Raw genomic sequence first — 27,148 nt, 5'->3', positions numbered from 1 at the left:
CTGGTTCCCCGGGGCCGAGAAGTCAACGACGCCCCGCAAGTCGAGCCCGTCGCGCCGCCGGTAGAAGCGGAAGAGGCGGCGGAAAGCATCCTCCCCGCCCTCGCGCGCCAGCGCCGCCGCCATCTTGTCCCCCGGCCGCGCCGGGCAGCGCCGATTGGTGGAGCGGTGTGCGGAAAGGTCGAAGGGGAAAGGTCGCAGCTCCTGCTTCCAAGATGGCGCCTAGGAGAAGGTTATATATGCTCTTCGTGAGGGGGCTCCCCTGGACTGTGGCGCGAGGTGAGGTCGGGGCTTTCCGCCTCTCTGCGCGGCCCTAGGGCGAGGTCCATGGGGCTGTTCGGGAGGCAGGATGTGGGTGGGGAGCGACCCCCCCGAGCTCCTGGTAGGGAGCGGAGCCCGCCCGGGGCGACCTCCTCTGGCCCTGGCCCTGGCCCGGGGGCACGCGGCTCTTGTTCGGTTCTTCACAAACCGGCTTCCGTGGGGCCCGCGAATGAGACTCGTCCCTGTGGAGAGCGCGGGCGGCCCCCTGGCCCTGAGCTCGCTGTGACCGTGTGTCTTTCTTCCGCAGATGAAATCAGCCAATATTTTAGTCAGTTTGGGTACGTCAAGAAATGCAGCCTGCCGTTCGTAAGTATGAGCCCCCTCCCCTGCAGCGCAAACGGATTTACTGGTGTCTGCCAGCAGGAACTTTTCCTGCTGAGGCAAGAGGTGGGTGAACAGAGGCGAAGGCTAGTTCTGGTATTTGCAGGCCTCAGTGGAAGAGTGTACTCATCAGACGTTTCTCAGAGCTCAGTCAAGTTGTCAAGAAGTCTTGGGTTTGGACAACGCTTTTCTTTCTCTAAATGTTTGTCTTTGCTGCTTTAGATTGCTTAAACAATTTGTAACTCGTGCCAGGTACTTCCTAATTTTAGATACATTTAGATGTTTATGATAACTGATATTTGGATAACACTCGAAAGTGGGAAAAGCAAGAGCTGTGAGTTTGGACTCTTGGCTTCTGTTAGTGTTGCTGCTACTTGGGCCTGGTCACTTGGGGCCATAATTTGCCCATCTGCACGATACTCAAAATAACAAAAGAGCCTTGAGCTCATCTGCGCCAAAGCATTATGAAGGTACAGAGCTAACAAATAAGTTGTCTTTTGCTTGATTTGAGCAGGTTTTTGGGTCTTCATCTTACTTGACAGCTAACAGTGTGTCTGTTTAAGGATAGACATACAGACAGCAATGGAGCTAAATGGGATGGCCCTTAAAATTCTTTTCATTCTTCTGTAACTCAGAAGGTAATCGTGGGATCATCAGGCCCTGGGGACTGTCAGAAGATACCTATCTCTAGGAGAAGTAGCATGAATACATGTGGAGTATAGTGTTTCAGCTAAAAAGTGTTGTAGCCCAAGTTCTTTCAAATATCTTGTGTAAATGTTTAGGGATTTAATTCATGATGCTGAAAAACTCCATTCTGAAATCTCCCATCTCTCTTTCTCTAATTCTGTCTCAAAGTTAAGCATTTCCTTAATGCTGCCTTTGAGTTAGCAGATCACATTTCTTTCCACTTTCTGGACAAGTGTTCATTTAAGAAACTGGAACAGTCACCTTCTTCCTTTAACTTGCTTACCTTGGGATTATAGAAGAAAATGTATTGAGTGAGCCCTCTGTTGTTCCTACTTTTTTTGGTGTAAACAATGGTAACATGATGGTCCAAGGATATGAGAAACAAGATTGGTGAGGTTATGTATCATATACTTGACTGGTGCTCTCTCAGACCTGACAAAAAGTACCTTAAACCTTGGCTGCAGGGGTCTAGGTTGTAGCCGTGTTGGTCTAAGGATATAGGCAGACAAGGTTCCTTGGGTGAATTTGATATCTTTTATTAGACCAGTTAATATACCTCATCCAATGCACCAAATGCCCTGATGGAAGATATGTAGGAGAGACCAGACAACAACTGCGCACCAGAATGAATGCACACTGGAAATCCATCAAGCAGCCCCTTACAGGCTGGAACTCTGTCAGCCTGCTAGGGAAAAGCCATAGTTTCACACATTTTTCTCCTTTAAAAGAGAATCCATTTTTAAAGCATCTCCATGATCCTTTCATGTATTCTTGAGACCTGTTTTTGGGTCAAGACCCATGTGTTGAGAAACATTGCTTTAGAAGATCTAGCTGTTTCACCTGGCTCTCCCTTTTGTGAATAACAACTCACTTTTAAACAGTTCCTTTATTTGAAAGGAATTTAGGAAGTTGTAGTTTTCTCTGCCTGTGTGGCTAAGGGCAGTTTGATGTTGCAATGTACTTTCATCGCATCTTAGACAACTGTTTCCCTCACTTGTCAAATTCCTTTCCAGCACTGAAGCAGTCTCTTATTTTCAGATCAACCTTCCATTTAAATGTCACTTATGCTATGGATTTCTGGGTTATGGGTTGTGACTGCAACTTGGAATAAACATATCTGTCATTGTTTGGAAGTGAAGTTGAAAAGATTAATTAATTCTTCCTATATCTGATGCACTGAAGGAGAGGGGAACAAAGCAGTGCTTGTTTAAATTCTGATTCGCAAAGCAGATGGGTGTAAGTGGTTTGAGGAGAATGGGGTGGGTTTCTGAAAGAAGCAGGCCTTTACTCTTCCAAATTCTCTATCCACTTAAAAAAAAATAGCTGCAAAAAGGAAGCTTGATACAAAGCATTACATGCATATTGTTCTGTCTTTATAAAATAAAATTTTATTTAAAATAACCTGGCTTTATTTTAAATTGGGTGTCTAGGATGAAACAGGATTTCACAAAGGCTATTGCTGGATTCAGTTCAACTCACAAAGCAGCACGAACAGAGTGTTAAAGAATTCCCACACTTTAGAGGGAGCCCAGGTAACAACTTTCTGTTGAATCCTTAATCAAATGATTTATTCTGCTGGGTTCTACCTATGTTTACTTCATTCTGAGTAGGTTACTGGCAGTGAAGCAGGGTGGGGATCCCAGCTCAGGATACAGTAACTTGTTTATTGTAATTAAATAGTCAACCATAAGATTCTAAATTTAAAACTTTTTCTAAAATCTTTCCTCCTTTCCCCTCTAGCTTAACTAAGTGGTCTTGTAATGTGTTGTAAAGGTCAAACCGTAACTATTCTGGACAAAAACACGATCCTAAAATAGCCTTGAACCCAGTTCCCTGCACCCAAGAGTGGGGAAACTCTTGCATGTGTTCTTAATGTATGCTCATGTAGATGGACATTGTCTTGCTTCCTGTGTATTGCTAGGGACAAAACATTCTAACTTAAAACATTTCAAATTGCACAGCAGCCCATAGCATGTCTGCCCATTGACACAAGTGTAACTAAAAGTAGCTATTTGCTGCACTTCTGAGAGGGTTATAACATGGCTTCAGGTAGAATTAATGTAATTATTCTCTCTGGAGGACAAATGCTTGTGGCAGCATCTGTATCTAAATGTATAGAAAGGGTAAAAAGGTGGTGTTTGGTCACTGTATAGTACCTGGAAATCTAGAGCAAGGTAAAGATCGAGCAGAAGCCTGAAATTTTTGTATTAAAGGAGGGTATGCTTCTGCTCGATCTTTACCTTGCAGAAAGCTGGGGGGCTGGGGTGGGGAAGGCGCAGCATGGATTGTGGCATATTGGGCGGGGGGAGGGTGGCTCCTGCTGATGTGTGCTGCTTGTCCCATGGCTCATCCAATGCTTGCTTACTCATTCGGTGGTTCCTGGTGGTCTTTTTGTTGCTTGTCCGGGGAGGGGGTGCCCCCAGATATGTGCGAGGTGGCAGGGTAGGGCTGCACCAAACTCTTCCCAACAGGGTAGAGCTGCACTGAGAAGAGAAACAATGAATTTGTGGCTGCAGGCCACCCCTGTAGCCCCTTCCCAGTGCAGCCCCAGCCTGCCCTGGCCTGCGCAGATGTGGGGGTGCATACCCCCTTGGACGAGGGATAGGAGCCACCAGACTAGCAGTAGAAGCTGCCCTCCTCCTCCCTTGCAACCAACCACAGCTCTGGGCCATGCCTGCCCTGGAAGGGCAGTGCTTGGCCCTGCCCCATACCCTTCCTCACTGTGGGGGCCTTGAACTGCCTCCTCACACATGCTTTTCCTCCCCCCTCCCCTTCCATCACACCCAACTTACCAGCTGGAGGCAGCTCTCAAAAGGTATGGGACTGTACTCCTTGCCTCCTGTGTTGTGCTGCATCTGTGCACAGGCCATTTATCAGTCAAATTATTGGCCTGATGCGGCCGATTTCCGATATAGTAAATTTCCTTTGTATCAGTGCCAATGTGATATCAGACTGATGTATCGGTGTACCTCTAATCTGTACATAGTAGAGGAAGGTTTCACCCTGTGGTAAAGTAGCATGATAAACGTAAAAGTAGCTCTCTAGTTCTTGCGTAGTGCTTAAAAGCTGACTGCTGTTCAGTCCTTATCAATTAAGTTTCAGTCACTCAGAAGTGCTCAGTGTAAGGCAATGAGTTTCTTCCTCACTGTAAAAAGGTCCACTGGCAATTTATCCTAGTACATTCCAGGCAAGTGCCTCAAACAGTTACTTTCTATTAGTTCTACATGAAATTCCCAGGAAGCTCTTAAAATGTATTTTACTAGGCTAAATATGATTTACAAGGCAACACAGCTGTCTTTAACCTTCTTGTTGGGAACTTGGAATCTGTGCTCATGGAGGATGAAACCACACTTTATTGTAAATGAGAATACCTCTAACAGCATGTCTTGAATGAAACTGGGGATAACTAGAGTGAAACATCAAGACAGTGACTTTAAACAGGTGACTTTTTTTTTTTTTTCCCAGCTCCAGGTCCTGAAATCACGCCAGGGCCTTGCTGAAGTAAACACCTTACTTGCTGACATGGATTAACACTGGAAGGAGGCTTTTTATTACAGTGGCATGTAATGCATTTAAAATAAAAGATTATTGACAAACTGTGGATGAGTATGGGATTTGACAGAGTCTAGCTGGTTCCTCTTCCAGCAAAACTATACAGCCACAGCAGGGGAACACCAAATCATAAGGTCCCCCCTGCCATACTTCCATTACAGCATAAGCAATGGCTAGCTATATACACCAGATGTACTTTCATCAGATGAAGTAAAAAGCTTTAGCTAACTAGACAGAACTAAAGCTCTAAACAGGAGTACCCTCTTACCCTGAAATGCTGAAAGAGTTCTCATGAGTATGAGAGCAGAGGCCAAAGTTCTGTCTACAAAAATAACGCCCTTATTAATGGTTCAAAATGGTTTTCCCCTTCCCCCATTTCCTATGGGTAGTTATCTCCAAAGAATCCATGTGCGTAGCCTGTACATTGCTTTCTTACATAACCATCCCACTGTGCACCCCTGCTGATAGATTAAAAGTGCTATTAGCATGGAGTCCAGGGGTTCAGTCCATCCTTGCTGCTCAGAGGCCAAGCCACTCACTCCTTCCTCCTCTTCTTGCCCTCATGCTCATGTTCCTTGGGGCGGCTGCTATCAGACGGCCTCTTGGAACCTCCATGCTGTTTGGCTTCTTCTAAGAACTTATCCAGACCAAATGGATCTTCCTCAAACTGAACTGGTCCCTCTCTGCCCCTCTGTCTACGGTCAGAGCCAGAAAATTCCTTCTCGGGAACAAACCTGCAGCAGGAGAGAGATTACATTCCATCCATTTGCTATTAAAATTGAAAAGCAAAGGAGAAGACTGATATGCTCTCTCTCTCTTACCTGTTTGTCTTTATTCGAGCCTCTAGATCATCACCATACATGTCCTTATCCACATTTTTGTTTGGTCTGTAAATGTTTTGGGCCATGTCTTTACCACTTCTCCAGGGTTGGTCATAGACATTGTAAATTTCATCTTCTCCTCCAGCAAAGCCACTATCCATACCCTGGAAAGGGGGAGGATAGGTAAGAATGAAGGTAAAAACCAGAACAAGATGCTTGGACTTTACAGAACTCAGCTGATTTAAGTAAGTGCTTTGTAACACCCATTTCTAATTAAGTCTGCTAATTGCAACCACACTGCAACAAAAATACCTAATCTAATTAAGTCTATTGATTGCAACCATCTGTAAAACGAGCAGAAGAGACTATGGATGATACTTTGGCCCTGTCCTGAAATGTAGTCCTTTAAATACACAATTTTACAAAGTTTCAGCCTGGAAAAAAGATGAAGGCTGATTTTTGCAATAATAAAAGGAACAGTTAGTTTAGAACTTTAGTCAACTGTCAGAAAGAGAATGTTTAAATTTTTGAGAGTCATAATACTGAAGAACTACAGTATGAACTGCTGCTTTTCCTTGTGGGTCTTTCACAGCTGGTGAAATCAAATAGGAAAAAACAGGGAGGCTGAAGAAAACCTCATCCAGAATGATGATTTAAAAGTGCAGAAGGACCCCCTAAAACCTGTTACTGTTAGCAATTTAGATGTAAACAACAAGTCAGAATCAGCTAATTACAAATTTAACAACTGTTTACTTTCAATCTTGGAACATCAACCTTTACCTTTATGGTACATTTTCCCTATTGAAATGCATTTGGTGCTCTAGGGGAATAGTGGTCTTCACTTTTATATGAAACTCCTCTAGTCCTCAAGTGTAAGAGCAACATTCTCTCTCGGCAGACAGCCATCATACATTTAAGCATTCAAAACATCCATCCACCATGGCATCAGCACTAAATGAGAGCGCAGAACAGACAGTTGAAGCAAGTTGTACTCTGTCTGAGATGCACCAGTCTTCCTTCAGAACTCATTCACACATCTGACAAAATGGGGTCAATTCCAGTTCTCTACTCTGCCTTCTCCCTCTGAAAGGGTGAGTTGAGCCAGCATGTCCTTTTTAAAATCCCACAGAATTGAGAAGCTCACATCCATTTACCTTGCTCTGGTTGAAGAGCCTCTGGTCATACTGGACTTCACTAGATGTTCGAGGGTTGGGAACACCTAGAGCAATAACTTCACTGATATCTCTGTTCTCATTTCTCTGCAGCTTTGACCTAAGTTAAAAATATAACCAAGTACACACTGTTTGTCAGGCAAACTCAACTGCATCAATTAAGAAACTGCTATCTAATGCTTCACTAGTAAGTTCATAGATTCATAGAAGAAGGGTCAGAAGGGACCTTGTAGATAATCAAGTCTGACCCCCTGCCCTGGGTAGGAGGAAAACCAGGCTCAAATGACCCCAGCCAGGTAGACGTCAAGCCTCCTCTTAAAGACCCCCAGGGTCGGAGCCATCATCACTTCCCTTGGAAGTTGTTTCCAGATCCTAGCTGCCCTGACTGTGAAGTAGTGCCTTCAGATGTCTAATCTAAACCTACTCTCTAACAATTTCTGGCCCTTATTCCTTGTTAGCCCGGGGGGGGGGGGGAGGAGGAGGAAGAGGAGGAGGCAGGCACTAGGGGGAACAAGGTCTCTCCCAAACCCTGCTGGTCCCCCCACTAGTGAGTTTATAGACGGCCACCAGGTCCCCCTCAGCCTTCTCTTGGGAAGGCTGAACAGGTTAAGGTCCCAGAGCCTCTCTTCATAGGATCTGCCCTGCTGTCCCCGGATCATGCGGGTGGCCCTCCTCTGGACCCTCTCAATGCTGTCCACATCCCTCCTGAAGTGCAGCGCCCAGAACTGGACGCAGTACTCCAGCTGTGGCCTAACCAGTGTCGCATAGAGGGGGAGGATCCTTGCCTTGCTCATGTTTGGTAAGTAAAGCTTATCATGTGGTCTCTTGGCAAGGAAAACATTTTGAGAAAAAAAAAAGTCAAGTTGCTATAGCATCCAAGTTAACCTCTCCACCGTTCATAATGTTGCATCCAACCTGTCTAGAAACTGCAGTATTGTTTTTGCTGAAAACCAATATCAAAGGCAATTTGATAGGGTTAGTGATCTGGGAGTTGTGAGCTGAGAATTTGAACTTCCTGTAGTGAACAAGCCTATTAAAGCAACCTCATGGGTATAGGATGAAGTGTCTAAACTCAATTATAAGTGGAAAGGATCCAGGAACCAGATGTGTGAAATCCTGGTCTCACTAAAAATCAATTGTAAAATTCGTATCAACACCAACAGGGCCTGACTTTTGACCTGACTGTCTACACATTTCCTAAGTTCTAACAACTTAAGAGTCTATTCATTATTAACCTTCTCTGTATTGTTGTCAACCAAATGGTGTCTGGCCTAGAAAAATCTGAAGATTAGATAACTAGCTTGACATCTATGAGTCAAATAGCTTCTGATCAAGATTAGATTCTGTAGGCTAGGCTGAACATAGCAAACCTGTCACAACAGAAGTTCTTGTAATTCTATGAATTACACCTGCATTTTCTGTAAGCTAGGGCTTGAAAAATTAAAAAAAAAAGTTCATGCACCCTTATAAGTAAGGCTATGATTTTGGCAGGGTTGTTTTTAGTAATTTTTGTATCAGAGGTGAGGAAAAAGCAGCAATACTCATGGAAAGAACAAAACAATGACCCTTGTGGTATAAAGTCCATCTGTGAGCACAGCCTTACAGGTAGAGTCTGTTTTAAATTGTGGGTCCAGCTCACAGCATGGCAGCTCCTTTAAATCTTGGGAGTTCCCCCCACATACCCCCCTGCCTTGATTGGCAGAAGGGCCTGTTGGTTCTGCCATTTGCTCCTGATGGCTGGGAGGCGAAAACCAGTTTCAAATATGCTGCAGGTTTTGCCTCACACTGCTTACTGCTGACCAGACAGGAGACAAAACCACAGCACATTTAAAACTGCAGTTTTTGCCTCCCAGCCATCAGAAGCAAGCCACAGGGCTCCTCCACCAGATCAGGAGTGGCAGCGGGGAGGGGACAGAACATGGGTGGAACTCCAAGATTAAAAGAGCTGCCATGCTGCAAGCTGGGCCCAAGATTTAACCCAGGCCCTACTTATAGGAGCTGCAGCATGGATGTCTAGCATCCCATTTTCCCCCCTACTGGCCAATAAGCCTGCTTTGTTTCATTATTTTTAAGCACAGCCTCATGGGAGCTCCCATTCTTTCCTAAAGGCAATATACCCCATGAACCTATGGGTACCATCCTTTGACAAAATAGCAAGGTACCTGATGAGAGCCAGTCTTCAAATTCAAAGGTTTCTATGATGCTGTGACAATATCATAGCCTTGCCTACCAGTCCTAAACTCAGAGTCAAACATTTCCTACAGAAGTTACACACACTGGTAGAGATTAAGTCCCCTAACAGATCAGATTACTCTATCTACTAATCTTGCTTCAATGACAGTGCAACCCCTTATTGGGCAGTTCAGACACCTGCATTAGTCAGATGGAGAAGCCAGCATGAGAACATCTAAACAAGCTGCTTTTCCTGACTCACCTCTTGTCAGGGGCTGCTCTGGAAAGATTCCTGTCATGCTGTCTCTCTTTGCGCCGGTCATGTCTGATTTCATCTCTCTCTCTAGCTTCTCCATCCTCTGTACAGACACATTTAAGATTGTTCATTATGTACAGTCACTTGTTATCTGAGTTAATTAAACTTCAGGTCATCACAGTAACTGAACTCTATTCATTTAGAAAAAAAAATGAAGGGCCTTTAATTCAAAACTACATTAGATTTTAAACCAACTGAAAAAGCAGAATTAAAAAAACATATTTTTTATGGCAAGCATGCAATTGGGCTTGCCAAAACAGGTGAAGGGTCTAGTCTCTGCTATAACTGTTTATTCCTGGTTTCCAAGGGTTTAGGTTAAATCCATATAAATTATTTCCCTCTGCTCTGCCTGGGAATTAATACCTGTTAACTCCCATGGACATTAAAGGTGCATCACAGTGATAAGTCCTCCTGTACCATGGATAATGGTGGTGGTAACTATTATTATTCAGATTTATATTCCACTCTATCCAGAAAGTACCCCTTTGTGTTATTAAAATTAGCCATTGGTATCCAAAGATCAAATCCAGGCATGCTAGCATTAGCTGTGTTCAAGAACATCCACTGCCATGTAACAGCATGTAAATATGCACCCAACAATTCTGATATGCTTCTTGCCCTTTCCTTGAAGATGGTTCCTAGATTACTGATATTTCAATCCAGAATATACAGCTGCCCCAATAATTCCTATTTAGTTAATAACTGACCTAGAACACAATGGAGACTTCTTGGTGCACTCCTTGTTAATGTCAAGGATTCCCAAAGTCCAAAGCCAATTCTTGAGGTCTGGAGAGCCTTCACTACAACATCTGCTGCCACAGAAGTTTGGGACTCAAATTCAGACTCCCTTCAAACTACTTGCCCATTAACTGGCTGAATAGACAGGAAGGTCACTCAAGACCAGAAACCATTTCAGTGCTTAAAACCTGATTTTTTTTTTTTTTTTTTTTATCACAGACCTCAAGCTCTTTTTTTCCAATTTTAAAGGGTTCAAACAAAAATGAAAGCACCTGAAAGCATCCCGCCTAGATTTCTTGTGGGCGATTTGGAGAGAGAGAGAGAGAGAGAGAGAGAGAGAATTACCTTTCTCCACATGGGTTTTGATCCCTGCTCTCCTTTCCCTAGCTTTCTGGGCCATCTCTCGGAGCTTTTCCTCATGCTTTTCTTTTTCTTTTTGAGCCATTTTTCTCTCCACCTGGGCACGCATCTCCACAGCCTCACGAGCCTGCATGAGTTTAAGAACACTTGATTAACAATATACTGCTACCACCCTGGATGCAAGGACAGCAGAAGCAGCTCAGAAGCTGCCCAATAAACAGTGTCACCTTTGTTTTCAATAGGAATCGCATCTTAAACATGACATACAAAGCCAGGCAATTATACAGCCTAGCAATTAAAGCTAAAAACCAAGAAGAGCCACATATTCCCAGAGGCTAGCCCCTTCCGAGTCATTGATTCAAAAATCTTGGGGATAAGACCTTATGTCTCATGTAAACCCAGCAGGAAGACTGAGCAGAAAGCCATAACCTCACCCAGTCATTTTCCCCTCAAGGAAATAAAAATACAAAGAAAATAATAAAACCAACCACTGCAAACGCAGATTAAACAACTGCCTGACCTTTCTGTCAGCAATGTAGAGAGCCTCAGCCAGCTTGGCGAAATTTTCATTAATATGAACAGTCTGCAGTCCTCTGCCATCCGCAGCCAGACGCTTGTCTAATGGAATGGTGTAACCCTGGCGTGAAAACAGACAGGCACTTCATCACCAGAAAGAAACATGGTGTACTAAAAACAAAACAATCCAAAATCTTAACCCATCATTAATATGCTCCAGTGGACTTGCTCTTCACACATTTACATAATTACGCTACAGAATGCAAACCTTACCCTGTTTCACACAGAGCATGTATTTTTCAAATGACACCTTAATTGGGATGCCACTGGTCATTTGTAATCAATTACGTCTCAACTCTTAACTTTGTTCTGGGAACTAACCACGCAGCTTCCCCATGTTTAGGCAGTTTTTAAATGGATTTCAAATGTGGCTTCATTTATTTTTTTTTTTAATCTATAAAAACTTCAGTCACCCCCAAGCTTTGTACCAGGGGACAAAATTGCCAGTAAGTGCATGAGATGGGGAAAATATGTACAATCTCTCAAAAAATGTACTCTGCAGGCATTTGGGGAGATTAAATTAAAGATCTTTATGAAGATTTTGCCTCCCTGGATTTTAAGAGTTTTGATACTAGAAATTCAAGTTACAGTGCAAGTCCCCTTAAAAGAGTTACAGAAGCAGAAAAAATAAATATCAGAGCACATGGCTTCCTTCCACCTACATTTGGAGTTTCCTCATGGCTGTCCCTCAGTCAGTTTGAGAAAAATGGTTGCAACAGCCATGTCAATATATTATTAGCTCCCCCCACTCCAAACGCAAATGTGTATTTACTGACAGAACCAATGTACCAATGTAGATCCAGTGTAGAAGACTCCTGCTAAACAGCAATGTAAGTGCATTCCCTGCTAGTGAATAAAGATCTTAGCCTTAACTAGAGGTAGAAAATGAATGAGAAGACACAAGAATTCTCTCTAGATTCAGACTACAGAAAGTGTAAAAAAGAAATGACTGAGTTCTCCGATGCCACCTTTTCCTTTTTCAGTTTAGATGGCCTCACTTCCAGAGCATTCAGTATTTTGTTTCAAGCTTCACATACTGCACTACTATAGGGATTTTTATTAAGTGCTATTTCTTCTCAAAATGTATGATTTCTGCCATGAAGTAATATATTCTCTTTCAGCACTGTGCTCCTGTCATCTTGACATTCCTAATAACTAGCAAAGAGGAAAAACCAAACTGTACAATTGCGTTTCCCATTCTGAAAGCAGCCAGTTTACTGAGCTTTGGAGGTTTAAAACCAGTATTATTCAGGCTGCAGATCATTCACATAAGTCTCGCAGCAGGGCGCAATATTAGAGGGTGAATTTATGACAACTTAATTACCTTTGCATTTTTCCAGTTTGAAATGCACGGAGGAATTTTCCACTCTTGTTGCTCCTTCACGGTCATCTAAATTGAGAGAGAGAGGAGAGGGAGGGGAGAGAAGTCATTTTTAGATTTACAGCAGAAAGAGAGGTTTCTCCCTCTCTTTTTCTCTCAAAATGGCAGCTATGAAAACACTGGGACAAATCAAATTGCAAAGGCCAGGAAGCTTTTGCAGAAGAATAACAACCTTGTTTTGGTGAAAGCTAAAGCATTTACTGTGCTGTACTTTCCAGAATGATACAGCAGAGGAATAGTACTTTACGTAGTTATTTTCGTACTGTGAATACAGTCCAAGTTTAAGTTTCTCTGAATGGTTACCAAGCCACCATCCTCCTCTGCTGACATGTGATCACTCTAAACACAGCTCGTAGCTGGACTTAGTACTACTGTTCTTAGATATTTAACACCAGGTCAAGCCTTTGTCCTCAAGGTCAAGTGAGCCAATGCACTAATCTTCCGAGGGACAGTGAACCTCATGCTGCAAAAACAAAGCCTGTGTGCTAGTCAAAGAGCAGTGTCACTGTGTTAAGGCTAGTATCTCAGTCAGATCTACAAACCAAGGGGAGTCACAACAGTGCAAGCCTCTGTGAAAATGGGAAAGAATGTAATCACCCTTTGCCAAGGTTATAGAAACCTGACTCACTTCAGAATTGCCAGACTCTTACATGCCAGATTAAGCATCCAGCACCCATCAGCAGGGAGAGGAGGCAAATGCAGCACAAGGACTAGTCAAGTACAGACACTAGAAACCAAACCAAAACACAGCAACCACATTCAATACCTTTCTGCTGGGAGAGTGCATTACGGGAGCTGGAGGAGAAGGTGGCCCACGGGGAATTTTCTTGTTAATCCTGTACAATAAAGCACAGTGTGCTCAGTAAAGGAACACACAAAATCCTCTCTTTGCTACTATGAAATGCTCCAGGGGTGGAGTACTCACTTGAATCTTGGGGGCTCCATGGGGTCCTTCTGCATCTCTACCATGCGAATAACCCTCTGTTTTGCTCCAGAGTTGAAGGCAACACCCTGCTGAGATGGTGTGTACCTGAACAAAGTCATCAAGACAGATTCAGTTCTCTATGTACACTGTGTGCTCCATTTCACCTTCCTCAGCCTGAACTACTCCCTCAGCATTTCTGCTTCATCCACACCAAATTCTTTAAATAGTTCTCAAGGTTCTTTCGGTAAAATAAAAGTGATATCTTCTATCAGACCAACTAAATCATTGTAAAAATTGTTCTTTACAAGCTTTCAGGCACAAACCACCCTCTTCAGGCATAGGGACAGCCTGTTGGTGTTTATGTGCTCTCCTTGGTAGAATAAAAGCTCAGACTATCAAGACAAGATAAGTGTACACATGCAGTATGTGGTGCTGCAGTTCCATTTGCAGCACCACACACGCTACACATGCAGGTATTCCCTGTGCTGCTAATTTGTAACGCGGGGGTATATTTTGACACTGGGAGATCCCGGTGTCAAAAAAAAAAAAAACGCAGCAGAAAAAGTGGGGTGGAGCACATAGCAGCAGCATGCACTGCCCAAAACTGGAGCCTGGCCAGCTGAAGCCATGCTCTGGCTGCTGGCCAGGCTCCCTGCTGCTGGATTGCCAGCACTGAAGCCCTGGGAGGCCCCCAGGTAAGGCTGCTGGGGCCAGCCCAGCTGCTGGCCCCAGCCTCCTATACCCTACCCAGGGCAACATGCCATGTGCCACAGCGCACATGCACAGGTGTTCCCCGGAGACAAGTAGCAGTGGTATATACTGTGCTGCTGCTGCTGCTTGTCCCTGGGGAAACGCATGTGCCAGCATGTCTGGATCAGGCCAAAGAGTCTACTTAGCCAGAAGCTCTATATTTTGGGAAACCGTTCCCCATTAACAGGTTCACTGGTTATGATGGCCCAGAAGATTCCTTCATATTCTGGCACAGATGTACGTGGTGAAGCAAGTCAAACTCTGGTCCGAAGGTTGCCTGTGGCTGTAGCTGAAAAATCCTCCTAAATAAAGACTAGCCTTGTAATGTGTAATTGTTTCAGAAGAGCAACTGGAAAAGGAGAGCCAAATTATAAACATCTCATTTTGAATAAAAGCTCACAGGCAAAAGCCAAATTCCACTGCACTGTGTTTTCTGTACTGGAACTAGTAACACATTTCCCTAAAAAGCAGTAACCCCTTAAAATGTCAAAATTGCTGGTATATTAAATATAAATATATATCCTCCTCTTTGAAGCCTGCTCCTTAGCACAAATATATTATATATTTGTGCTAAGGAGCAGGCTTCAAAGAGGAGGATCTTCTTTTCAAAAAGGAAGGGATGTCCCCCACAATCAAATGTCTACAGACAAGGCTTATGTACACTAACCTGATGTACTGAGCAGGAGCTAGTTTGTCAGCAGCTCGAACAGGCATAGCTGCAGCAACTTTCTGGGAGACCGATTTCTCCAGAGCTGCTCTTGTTTTCTCAGTTATCTGTAATCAAGAACACAATATTAAGTGCTTTGACCAAGATGCAAGAAATGCAGGGTAGCTTTAGCAGCTACGTCCATCCCCATACACAGTACCTCTTTAATCGCTTCCTCATCAGGTCTTTGCAGTTCAGGATCATCCACATTCATAACCTCTTTTGGTACCAGGTCTGTATATTTGCTGTAAATTACCTGAAATTCAAAATGATCAGTGCATTAGGAACAGACAAAGGCAGAGTTCCTCATAGAGGTATTTTAGAAGCTATATTATCCTTCAGCTGTTAGCAATCTGAGAGCTCCTACTTACCAATAATTCTTAAATTATCCATGTCAATTATGAAAGTAGTCTTGCTCCTATTTTACAGAAATATGAACAGAAGTAGGGAAAAAAAAGTGACTTGGCCTCAGTCACAGAGTAAACTAATCCACCAGCAGGGCTAATTGGCATTCATGTTTCCTGGCTCCCAGTGTTCTGATTACCCCTGTATTTGGGCCCACAGCAGGGTTAGGGGATCCAGATTTATATTTTCAGTTTCAAGACTTAGGGAAACTGATATACAAGCCATTGCCCCTGCTTTCACACTTTACATTGTCATCATCCCTACTGCCAGTAAATATTTGAGAGATCTATTGTTCATGTTCCACCCTTCCATGACCCACTTCCCCGCGAATACTACAGCCTTCATACAACTCACTGCCACAACTAACTTTAAGCTATGATAAAAATCTAGGAAGGAGTGCTGCTGCAAGAATCACATGAAAAATAAAGGGTGACAGAGTCTGAATATCACATTTGTCCCCGTGAATTGGGACAGTGGCAGACACTGTTAGTTCAAAGGATTAAAAAATAAAAAGCTTTGTAATTATGAAGGAGAAAACTGAAATAAAGAGCTCCTGATGGTGTATACCAAACTATAAAACTGACCTGTATTCTCAATGCTCATTTAGCGCATAAAAGCCATTTACTGCTTCTTTTCCCATGCACTCCAAAATTAATAATCCTTTAAATGAATATCAGTAATATTCCAGTAACTTGCAAAGCCCAGTGAAGGACATCTGAAGTGCAGTGTTCCTTTAAGGTAATTAACTATAACACGCAAGCGTCTCCAGCATGAAGAGCCAGGCATGTCAGAAGAGCTTGGATTATCCCAAAAGGCAAGAGAAGGCAGAAGGGTTCTCTCAGAACTACAACATACCCCTGATAGGTGCCTGCGTCACAGATCCATCCAGGAAGAGCACACACCAACTGCTGCAGCTTCCTGAGCCTGACGAAGGGTTTTTGAACCCGAAAGCTTGCTTAATAACTATTCTCCAACCATTTGGGTTGGTCTAATAAAAGATATCAAATTCACCCAAGGAACCTTGTCTGCCTATATCCTTAGACCAACACGGTTACAACCTAAACCCCTGCGTCACAAATACACTTTGTGAACAAGCTAAATCCAGAACTTGTTACTCACTAAACAAATATTCTATTAGTGTGGAAAGTGGCAGGAAAGCACTTGGAATTGAGTGATTAGTTTGACAGAAGTAGTAACAAGCACTGTAACCTCACTTACTTCCAAAAATGTACAAGACTATCCAATATTATCTGGATCCCTGTTTTGGCTAATGGAGGAAAAAAAAAAAAATCAGGTAAAAGATGCACAGTGTCGTGTCTCAAGGTGTTTACTTTAATCCTTCAAATCTTCCACACCTTTCACCTGGATAATTGCACTTTGGTACCCAAGGCTATGATCATTAAAAGACTTCAATGTGACTCAATGTTCTGGGAAGCCAATGTAGGCAGTATGGAGCAAATGATATATTCCATGATGTCCCACAGTGTTAAGAAGGCATGATGCTACATTTTGCATAAGTTGTGGTTTCTGGAAGGTTTGAGGCCCAAGTAGATTGTGTTGCTGTAAATTCAGAGAGCAGATAATGGAAACAATCACAGTTACAGGCTAGGTCATCAAGAGATGCCGTTACATGGCACCTGCATCAGAGAAAAGTGAAGAGCACTCCTGAGGCGCAAAATGACTTGACTAGGTCCCTTCAATTCAGGACTGCACTATGAATTGAAGTGTCTGAGAATGTTATCCTTGTAAATCAAGATACAACCTTTATCTTCCTTGATAAGAATTTCAAATAGATGATCACAGCCAAGCACTGAACTAATTTGGCAGCAGTGTGACGACAAAATATTTTTTGCTCCCTATATTATTTGTTCCCTTGTTGTAGATTGGAAGTTAGAAGCAAGCCACTTCTGCAAAAATGGCCCTTGAGAAGCAGCCTCTGTGAAAGGTAATTATATGGTGCAATCTCCAACCTAACACTAGCTCCACTAGTTCCTTTCATCATGTAAAGCCCAAGGACTTTGGGTGGGGAGAGAAATGTGTGGACAGCTGCCCTATGCGACATCAGGGTAGATTTGAACTAGGGCTGTCAATTAATCACAGCTAATACATTCAATTAATACATTAATTGGTTCTTGCGTTAGTTTGAACACGTTAATCGTGCACATGGTTTTGGAACCTGTGCCTGGGCTCTGCTGCCTCCAGGCCGCCCAGTGGGGCAACAATGGCAGCCCAGAGAACCGCAAGGAACCCTGGGCGCAGGTTCTAGGTGGCTGCAACAGGAGGTGGGGGATACGCACATAGACACACAGACAGATGCACACGAGCAGCCAGTCTACACGCTGCATGTAGGGCAGCTCTGCACCATTAAGTTGGGGGGGACAGGGGGGAAGGAGGAGAGGGAAGGGGTGGCAGGGAGTAGATGGAGGCCCCCACAATGAGGGAAGGAGTGGGGCAGACTGGGATGAATGGGGCCCTGGGGCCAAGGTGGCTTGTCCAGGGGTGGGGGGGGCCTCCTGCTATGTGCACCCTGGAGGAAGCATGGGAGGCTATGGCAGGGCACTGTGGGTGCCTGCCACTTTAAAGGCAAGGCCACAGAGATGGCAGGTGTCTGATGGCGGTGGCCATTTAATGCCCATCTCTCTGTGCTAAAGGTGGGCAGTTTGAAGACCAGCCAGCAGGGGAAGGATATCTGCCTGCTGAGCTCCTTGTACCAGGAACAACTTGGAGGTATATGGGCTAGGGCTATGGGAATGGAGGAGGCCCAAGGTTCTGGGCATAGCCTAAAACTGCACCCTGCCAGGATAGGGAAGCCTGGTGGGTTTGCCTGTGGCGTTTGCCAGTGACACCCCCTGCTTCTGCTGCAGCCGCCCAGAGCCTGTGCTGAGGTGCTGTGCATGCATCTGTCCATGTATGTTGCCCCTTCATTCACTCCCAAGCCACAGCCACCCCAGCCTTGCTGCTGCCCCTCACTCCTGACCCACAGTACCCCACATCTTGCCAGGGCATGCAGGAACCACCTTCCCTCCCCAGGTTCCAAACCCCACACACACACCCACAGCCCCCTCACACCTTCACAAATTCCACCCTGGCCAAACCCATGCCCAACCATACAAAGTACTTGCATAATTCTGAGTTTTCAGCTGTGCAATTAAAATCGCAATTAATTGCGTCTTTTTAAAGATCACACAATTAATCATGATCAAATTTTCTAATAGTTTGACAGCCTAATTTGAACCTTATATACTTACTAAATCAGGGACTACCTTCACAGCATCTGATGAAGTAAGCCCTCTGCTTATGAAAGCTCATGCTATGTTCTGATGAATTACCAGTAACCTTCCATCCTATTGTGTGTGGCAGAGGTTGCCAGATAGTGGCATTACACAGTCTCACAAGTTCTTTCCTTGGAGCACATGGGCACAATCTATCTACCTTGTGGTGAGAAGGAGTGGGGGTTTGCCATGGCATAGCTGTTCTATAGTAACTACTCAGATAAATTATCTCACCTTGAGTTCGATGAAAGCTAAGCTACGATGGGCTAACTTTCATCTACTGCAGTACAAGTTTGGGGTGCCTCACTTCAAGAGGGATGTGGATAACCTGAAAAGGGTTCAGAGAAGGGCTATTTGTATGGTTGAGGGCCTGCGAGTAAGATCCTATAAAGACAGATTGAGGGACCTGAATCTCTTCAGCCTCCACAAGAGAAAGGTGAGAGGTGATCTAATGGCCATCTACAAACTCATGGCCACAAAAAGAGGGGGGGGGGGGGGGGGGTGTCAGCAGGGAATAGGGGATACTCTGTTTACCAGGTCGCCCCTCAGGGTTACTAGAAACAATGGTCATAAACTGAAGGAGAGTAGATTTAGATTGGACATCAGAAAGAAATTATTTACTGTGAGGGTTGCCAAAACATGGAATGGGTTTCCAAAGGAGGTGGTGCTTTCCCCTACCTTGGAGGTGTTAAAAAGATTAGACAAGCACCTGGCTTGTCTAGGGTTACTTGACCCCAGCGCTCTTTCCTGCCCAGAGCAGGGGGTCAGACTTGATGATCTAATAGGTCCCTTCTGACCCTAGAAATCTATGAATCTATACATATCTGATTTTGTTCATCTATAAGGTGCAAATCTACCCTGATTTCTGCCTAACTTCAGACTAAAAGTTAACTACCTCCATCTAATGAAGACATAACAGAAGTTAAATCAACAAAACAAGTTAAATTAATAATGCTGCTTGCCCATGTTTTAGTCACATGGGCTGAGCTGTTATTGAGAATATGCCAGCCAGATATGGAGCAGTACAGGGAGATTTGCATAGGGACAACTGTTATGGATCTCTAGTTTGGGATCCTATAAGGTCATGGTTAGACTGATCTGTGGATCCATCCCTGGCTTCTGTGCACTTGGCAGGCTCCTTACACCAGCCCCAGGCAGGAGAGGTGATGACATGCCAGATCCTCAAGAACCACAAAACCAGAGTTTTTCTAGGAAAGCTCCTAGTAGCATTTTTAAAACCATGATAAAGAACCACAGGAGCAAGAGTGATGAGCTACTGAAATGGTGAAAACTGCTGGCAAGCCACCCAGACAGGCCCAGCAGCACCAGCCTCCACCACAGGAAGGCAGTCTCCTTTATTTAACGCTGCCAAAGGTGATGAGAACAAAACTCCCAGATAAAAAGCTAACTAATGAAGTGATCCCAGTCAGACTCCTTATGGAACATCTCATGAGACTATTAGAGAATTTAGAGAATGTGACTTACCTACATAGCTCAGGATATTCAAGGTTCTCTGTTCAATTTTATTCATGTGTCAGCAGAAGTTAGGTTGGTAAGAGAGACACTGTAACCCAGTCCACCACAGCTCACTGAAAGAATTATTTCTTTCCTAACACTTTTTCAAGTCTCATTTAAAACAGCTCAAATGAGACTTCCATCACCTCCACTGGGAGGCTATTCCATGACCAAACACTTTCAAAATGGAACCAAAGTTTTTTTTTTTCCCCTTTAAATTAACACTTTTCATTCTAGTTGGTGCCATCATATTTGCAAAATTCCTCTCCATGCTCAACATTTATACCAACCAAGTACCTGTAAGTGATGATAAAAGTCAATTTGGTTGAGATGGAATAGGCCTAGAACCAAGAACTCTCGCATTCTAATTCCAGCTCTGCTACTGACACACCACCTGGCCCTGGCCACTCCAACTCCATGTACCGAGCCACAAATGGAAACAAGCTACACTCCTTAGAGGATACTGTATAGATAGGCTTGAATTCAATTTTTATTTTTTTATAATTTCAACAGGTAATATCGATATTTATTTTTAAGCATTCATTTTGATTTTTTAATCTACTTAAATTTTCAGGATTGCGCAAAATTAAGGGTGCGAGGGGCAGACAATTTATTAATGACAAACATAGCGAGTATAGGACTGCCGCCAGCTGAGCAGCAGAGCTGCCATCAGTCCCAGCTCCACTTGCTTGTAGCCCCCTCGTCCACTTTGTCACTTCCTTTTTCTTTGCTCCCAGTTCCCTGGTTTTCTGGGAGTTGCAGTCCAAACTACAGTCAGCATAGTTCTGTAAGACTGCTCTCTCTGTCATCACATGCCATCAGCCATCTTTTTCCTAAGTCCCTTTCCTATAAACTGATTATTAATAGGGGTGCACTGAGATATTTTGGGCCGATACCAATAGCCTACTTATAAGAAGGCATATTGGCCGATCCGATTTCCTACACGCAGCCTGGCAGCTTGAAGAGCAGTTTCTGGCTGATAAATCTGTTGTGGTGGAAGGGGCAAGGGGAGTGGAGAGGTATGAGGCTGGGGGTGCAGACTGAAGCCCCAGCAGTGAGGGAGGGAGTGGGGCTGGGGCAGAAGGGGGCACAGGATGGAGCTGCGGCTCATCCAGGGGGGGCTCCCATCACTGTACGCACCCCGGGAAGGCATTGGGGGGGTGCCCCCGGATCTGTGTGGGGCAGGCTGCTGCTGCAGGTTAGGGCCGGCTGCTCGGGGCTCTTCCCAGCAGGGGCTGGGCTGGGTTGTGCTTGGCGCAGGCAGTGGCAGTGTTGGGAGGCGGGGTTCAGCCCCACCCTGTAGCCCCCTCCCAGCGCCTCTGCCGTCCACCCTGAACACAGCCCAGCCCATGCTGGGAAGAGCCTGGCACAGCCCAAGCTCCAGCCCGCAGTGGCACCCCACCCTCACCCCGTATATATCTAGGTGCACATGCCCCCCCCATGCTCTTCCAAGGTGTGCACAGCAGCAGGAGCCACTCCCTGCCAGACAAGCTGCAGCTCCATCCTATGCCCTGCCCCAGCTGTGCAGTGCCTGGCCCACCCCCACTCCCTCACCATGGGGTCCCTCAATCTGCACCCCCATGCCCCTTCCACCACAACAAACTTACCAGCTGGACGCAGCTCTCCAAGCTGCCGGGCTGTACTCTTCACTGCCTATGTCATGGGTGGGCAAAATACAGCCCGCGGGCTGGATTTGGCCTGCGAGGCCATTCTATCCAGCCCACAGGGCCCCTAAAAAATTTAGAAAATTAATATTCATCTGTCTTTGGTTCCTGTCAAAAATGACAGGAACCAGAGGCAGTAGGATCCAGGGGAGACCAGCGGGCTACTGCAACAGCAGGGCCCGCCCAGCGCCCGCGAGGCCCAGAGCAGGGCAGCAAGAGTACAGGGTCCCAGCTGGCAGAGACTCTATGAAGCCAAGCTCCCCACTCTCCTTGCTGGTGCAGCCCAGCCTGGCTCCAGACCCCGGACAGCCTGTGCCCCACTCTGGGCCCCACCAGTGCTAGTCCCGAGACATTGATCCCAAGACATTGGGACATTGGTCCCAAGATGGTGACCAGGACACCTGCCAAGGGTCAGGGCTACCCATGCAGCCCTCGACAGCTTGCCAAAACCGGGTAAACGGCCCTCCGCCCAAAATAATTGCCCGCCCCTGGCCTACGTGCTTCGCTGCAGCTGCGCACATGTATAGGGCATTTATCAGCCACATTAGGCACAAAAAAAAAAAGACAATTTCTGATACAGTCAATTTTCTTTATATCGGTGCCGATCCAATATCGGACTGATGCATCAGTGCACCTCTAATTATTAACGATGGAAATATTTTTTCATTGGTCTGCGAGTGTGAAGTAAAACTGACATTTATCAATGTTTATTGATAAAAATTGAATCCTGTCAAGCCTATGTATAGGTAAAATATGTAATGCTGACATAAAATTCTGAAGATTTCTGATCGCAGAACCACAGAAAATGAGGGTCGGACAGGACCTCAGGAAGTCATCTAGTCCAACCACCTGCTCAAATCAGGTACCTCCCCAACTAGATCATCCCAGCCCAAGCTTTGTCTACCTGGGTCTAAAAACCTTCAAGGATAAAGACTCCACAACCTCTGGGTAGCCTACTTCTAGTGTTTTTACTACCTTTCCTTGCTGCAACTTGAGACTATTGCTCTTGTTCTGTCATTCGCCACCACTGAGAACAGTCCAGCTCCATTCTCTTTGGCACCCCCTTTCAGGTAGTTCAAGGCTGCTCTTAAATCCCCTCTCCATCTTCTTTTCTCTAGACTAAATAAGCCCAATTCCCTCAGCCTTTCCTCATAAATCATGTGCCCCAGGCCCCTAACCACTTCCATTACCCTCCACTGGACTCTTGTTATTACCTGCCATATTCTCCACTACCCAACCAGCTTGTTTACATCTACAGTTTGAGAGCACCTCAGTACTAGGATGGAATAACTGAGGTGCACAACCTCCTCTCCCAGCTCTAGAAAATATTTTATCTACAACCACTGGACTAAGAGAGCTTTTTTTTTTTTTTTTTTTTTTGCTGACACCACATTGGGATCTCACAGTTGGGCTTTTGTTTTATTCATGTTCATGCCCACTACTTCAAGTGATTATAGGTAAACCCTGATTTTTCAAACTTTGAATGGGGTAACTGAACTTTGAATTTCACTCTGGACTTAAAAATATGCTTTGAAAAGCTTTGGAGTCTCTGCTGGGATACCTGTGAAAACTAGGATCACTCTCTATGGATTTTTCAGGTGTTTTCTTCATTGTGAACCATCTGACATCCTGGGGGCGGGAGGAGCGCGATTGTTATTTCTTGTCTACAGTTCTGCCCTGTCTTTTTGTTTTCTATTCTTTGTTATATTTTACTGCAAAGTTCCAATTAATGTCTTATACAAGTATAATTAGCATTTTGAACCACCTCCCTCCTGCAGATAATTAAAGATGTTAAACAAAGCAAGCCCCAGCACAAATCTCCTTCAGCTAATACACTGACATTGCCATTGTTTCTGTTGATTCAGATGAGTTTCAATCCGCTGCAGTTCAGAGCCAGCCTGATTTTTAACTTATTTTTCAAACTGACTGTGGCAACTTAAAATGCCTATGTCACAACAATGCATATAATACATGACATGTATTCAACACTTATTAGATGGTGGTTTCAATTTTTTAAAAATAATATAGTAGTTTGGAGCTTCACTCACTGGCAGTTGTAAGATCAATTTCAGAAAAGTCTAAATATAAAAGTCTAATTTGGGTTTTGAAGACAGCCGATGACTAAATATAAAAGTCTAATTTGGGTTTTGAAGCCAGCCCATGCTTTAACCACTGACAAAGGCAATTCTCACCCCATTTTAAGTATGAATTGTGTTCATACTCCTTCAGCTTCTGGTACATTTAGAGAAGTTAGACACCCTGCTTGTCTACCTCAGGGCACATAATACCTGCAACACCTCCCTCATTTTTCATGGAAAGCCTAGGTCATGCCAGGAAAAATCCTGTCTCCCAGAACATATATCCATGCCACGCCCCCCAACCAATTTTTAGGTTAGGCCTCTGCATTTTATTCTCTTTTCAGGTCTTCTTTGGTTACCTTCACCTCTGCAGGTAATATAATTTGGCAAAGAAACAGTCAAACATCTGGTCTAGTCAAGCCTCACTAATCCCTCCAGCCCCAACACCTGCTTAAGGAAAACGGAAGCTTTAATGCATTCTACCATCCACATCCGCCCCTTCTGAAGCAGACCTCCTGAATGACAGGGGCTGGGGTGGGGAGAGGGGGCTGGGTATTTCAACTAATCATTCTCTCAGTGTCAGTTAGGACACCACAACACCTAATTTCAGTTTTGCCAAGTCTCCTCCCACCCAAGTCAAGAGGAGTTTTGTCAGATTCCAGTAGGAGCAGTATTAGGCCAGAAGTGCCTTAAGAATGTGGCAATCTTGTAGCACCAGCAGCACTAGTTTCACAACATCTTGCAACGCAAGAGAAGCCAAGAAAGATACAATCCCAGTGTAAAAGATGAATATGCAGAAGACTATCAAAAATGTCAAATCTTACCAAAAACAGTACATTGGTATATTCTTCTGGAAGTTGAATTTGTGCTGCTGCCTGTATTTTATAACTTGGAGAGAGAGAAACTTCTATTTAAACCTGGATCACTGAAGTCATTTAAGGCTTCCTGCCAGGATTCCCCACCTCACAGCCTTGCTTCCTTTTTGGCACCCTATAAAGAAGGTTTATTAAACTCCACCATAAAGCCAACCAGCAGACAACTTCCACGTAGGCAGCAGACAACTATATTACTTTCTCTCTTGGTTGAAAAAGTTACTAATTAGTTACAAAAGGATCATATCACCACATCTTCTGGGTGTCACTGCTTCACACTGTCCAGCATTACTTCAACTCCTAAACTTTTAACAAATCTAGTTGCTATCTAGGGAAGATTTCTAAATACCACAAAATGATGATTGCCTACTGAAACAGGTCTAACCCAATCCAATCCAACTGAAGCTTCCACACACACAACCCTCACTAAGCATCTAAGAAGCTATTACCTTGTCCTTTGACTGTCCTTGTCGAGCTATCGCATCATATTTTATTTTTCCTTCTGCATCCACTTGAACTGCCAAAGCATTGGACATTTTCTTCTTTCGGCCCATATCCAATGGGTACTGGGCCACATGGATTTCTGGAAAAGCCCCTCCATCTCCAAAATCCTACACAGGAAAGAAACAGAAGTGTATAGTGAATAAAGCATGTGGGATAACTTTGTCAGTGCTTTCCAGTATAAAGTGGAAGCAGGAACTGCTTTGGTTTCCAGCACATTGTCAATGTCCGAGTTACCCTGTGTGCGGGCCAGGAGTGACCCGAGCCCTTTTCCGCGCTGCACGCGGGCTGTGGCCAGCAGCCCGGGCACGCCAGGTTGGAGAGGGAAGGCTGTCGAGCTGGAATTAGGCACAAACGCGTAGCGGTAGTTTTAAAGATTGTTTACTTACACCAAGATGGCAGTGGTGCAGGCTGGTAAACTTGCTTAAGTTGCGGTTACAGACGGGAAAGAAGAGAGGCAGACAAGAGTTCTAGACTCGTGAACTCTAGCCCAATCCGGCTGAAGGCTCTGAACACGCGAGCCCATCGTCTCAACCGAAGAAAATACTTGTCCGAAAGAGCTCTGAATAAACTCACACGAAGTTTGCTAGGCTCTGTGGGTCCTTCTGCTCACTCATTCACATGAAGTTTGCTAGGCTTCGTGGGTCCAGTTCTTTTGCGCGCGGGAAGGGATACGTCTGGATTGCGCTCGGAGACGGGGAGAGGCTAGAGGTTGATCAGACCTCTGTTGCCTGCTTTAAATGCACTGGGTCCGTAAGGATCCGCAGCGCTTAGAGATCTTCACACAGTGTGAAGATCCTCCTCCCTTGTTCGTGGAGTCCTCCAACTTGGGCAGAAACCACTCAAGCCTTTTATACGGCTAGCCGCCATGTGTGAATAATTTAGAACTGGCCAATAATGGGACTCAAATTAGCATACAAATGGTGGGAACTCTTTGCAAGGAGCATTTCTGTGCTGCAACAAAGAAATGCACCCTGCAAAGAAAGCTTCAAATTGGTGGGAAATTCTCCCTTGCGGGGGGGGAAAATTTGTTTTTTTTTTTTTTTTTTTTTTTTTTTTTTTAAATAGAAGCCTCTAATATGCATTTATCTCCCTCAAAGAAATATCTATAATTATCTGTTATACTAAACAGGGGTCTATTGCCCTGATTGGAATATGCATCCATTATCATACCAGTGATACAAATAATAAATTGGAGAGGAATTCATATGCCAATCAGTATTTTTAACATTTGTGATCTTTACCACTATAATAAAAAGCGTTTGTGGACCTATGAAAGGCACAAGATTCACAGGCTTTCTGCTGAGGATCTGTATTTACCACTTAACACACAAAAAAAAGTGCAATTTTTTTTTTTTTTTTTCCAAAAAGACAAATTTATTCTGCTGCTAAATGACCAAACTTTCCTGCCAACGCTTATAGTGGGCACAGTAGGAATGCCCAATTCCATGTTATCAGATTTCTCCAGCATGACATGCACTATCACTTGGTTTAGAATTACAGACCCCTATACTTTTTATTATTCCCCCTTTCATATAATACACAAGTGCTAAAGCACTTAATAAACTGATGAGACTGATATCTTGAGCTAGGCTATCGTGAGTCAGTAACAGTATCATAAGTCAGTAACAGTTAAAGCACATGTAGTATTAGTTGTCCCAGCATGCGAAGAACAATCTTATAAGGGAGGACAAATGCAACATGAAGCATTCCCAGTGAGGTGCTTCAGTGTTTTCATCCATGAAATGTTTTCAATCATTCATTCAATGTTTTTATCCATGGTCATTTTTAAACATTTGGGCTGATTTGTAGTGGAATATATTTTATATTACACTGATGAACTACATGGAAAATTTTGTGAAAACCCAAAGGGTGAATGAAATACCATACAGGTAAATTTGCTATGAAAAAGCGAGCTATAAATATTAGTGCAGGGGTTGTCAACCGGGAGTACGCGTACCCCTGAGGGTACTTGAGAAGGCCCTAGAGGGTACACATGGGCAGGTGGCGATGGAGCGCCACCTGCCCAGCCAGATCTGCGGGGGG

General features: G+C 44.3%; 3 protein-coding genes across 5 annotated transcripts in view; 1 reads left to right on the top strand and 2 right to left on the bottom strand.

Moving 5' to 3' along the window:
• The window catches only part of ALKBH1 (alkB homolog 1, histone H2A dioxygenase), a 30,507-nt gene extending 30,360 nt beyond the window's left edge, over positions 1 to 147 (bottom strand). Inside the window, exon 1 of one of the 2 annotated variants that reach the window (XM_006028547.3) lies at positions 1 to 147. In XM_006028547.3, coding sequence (XP_006028609.1) covers positions 1 to 123 — 123 coding nt within the window. In that variant the 5' untranslated portion in view covers positions 124 to 147. The other variant, XM_025209978.1, reaches the window with a different exon arrangement.
• Positions 143 to 4,923, top strand: SLIRP (SRA stem-loop interacting RNA binding protein). Of its 2 annotated transcripts, none has more exons than XM_006028548.3 (4): positions 143 to 276; positions 566 to 624; positions 2,757 to 2,858; positions 4,792 to 4,923. In XM_006028548.3, the coding sequence occupies exons 1-4, from the start codon at positions 213 to 215 to the stop codon at positions 4,855 to 4,857; spliced, it is 291 nt and encodes a 96-aa protein (XP_006028610.1). In that variant the 5' UTR covers positions 143 to 212; the 3' UTR covers positions 4,858 to 4,923. The 2 variants fall into 2 exon arrangements, with proteins under 2 accessions (XP_006028610.1, XP_025065764.1); XM_025209979.1 differs by having other exon boundaries at positions 566 to 705.
• SNW1 (SNW domain containing 1) overlaps positions 4,857 to 27,148 on the bottom strand; it is a 24,282-nt gene continuing 1,990 nt past the window's right edge. The window contains exons 3-14 of the mRNA XM_006028546.3: positions 25,051 to 25,212; positions 14,956 to 15,051; positions 14,757 to 14,863; positions 13,340 to 13,444; positions 13,181 to 13,250; positions 12,358 to 12,423; positions 10,978 to 11,094; positions 10,443 to 10,584; positions 9,306 to 9,402; positions 6,854 to 6,971; positions 5,700 to 5,863; positions 4,857 to 5,612 (exon numbers count right to left, since the gene is read on the bottom strand). Coding sequence (XP_006028608.1) covers positions 5,414 to 5,612; positions 5,700 to 5,863; positions 6,854 to 6,971; positions 9,306 to 9,402; positions 10,443 to 10,584; positions 10,978 to 11,094; positions 12,358 to 12,423; positions 13,181 to 13,250; positions 13,340 to 13,444; positions 14,757 to 14,863; positions 14,956 to 15,051; positions 25,051 to 25,212 — 1,443 coding nt within the window. The 3' untranslated portion in view covers positions 4,857 to 5,413. The remainder of the gene's footprint in view (positions 5,613 to 5,699; positions 5,864 to 6,853; positions 6,972 to 9,305; positions 9,403 to 10,442; positions 10,585 to 10,977; positions 11,095 to 12,357; positions 12,424 to 13,180; positions 13,251 to 13,339; positions 13,445 to 14,756; positions 14,864 to 14,955; positions 15,052 to 25,050; positions 25,213 to 27,148) is intronic.

Source organism: Alligator sinensis, unplaced genomic scaffold, assembly GCF_000455745.1.
Source record: "Alligator sinensis unplaced genomic scaffold, ASM45574v1 scaffold1195_1, whole genome shotgun sequence".
NCBI classification, from domain to species: domain Eukaryota; kingdom Metazoa; phylum Chordata; order Crocodylia; family Alligatoridae; genus Alligator; species Alligator sinensis.
This window is presented reverse-complemented; position numbering and strand designations above follow the sequence as displayed.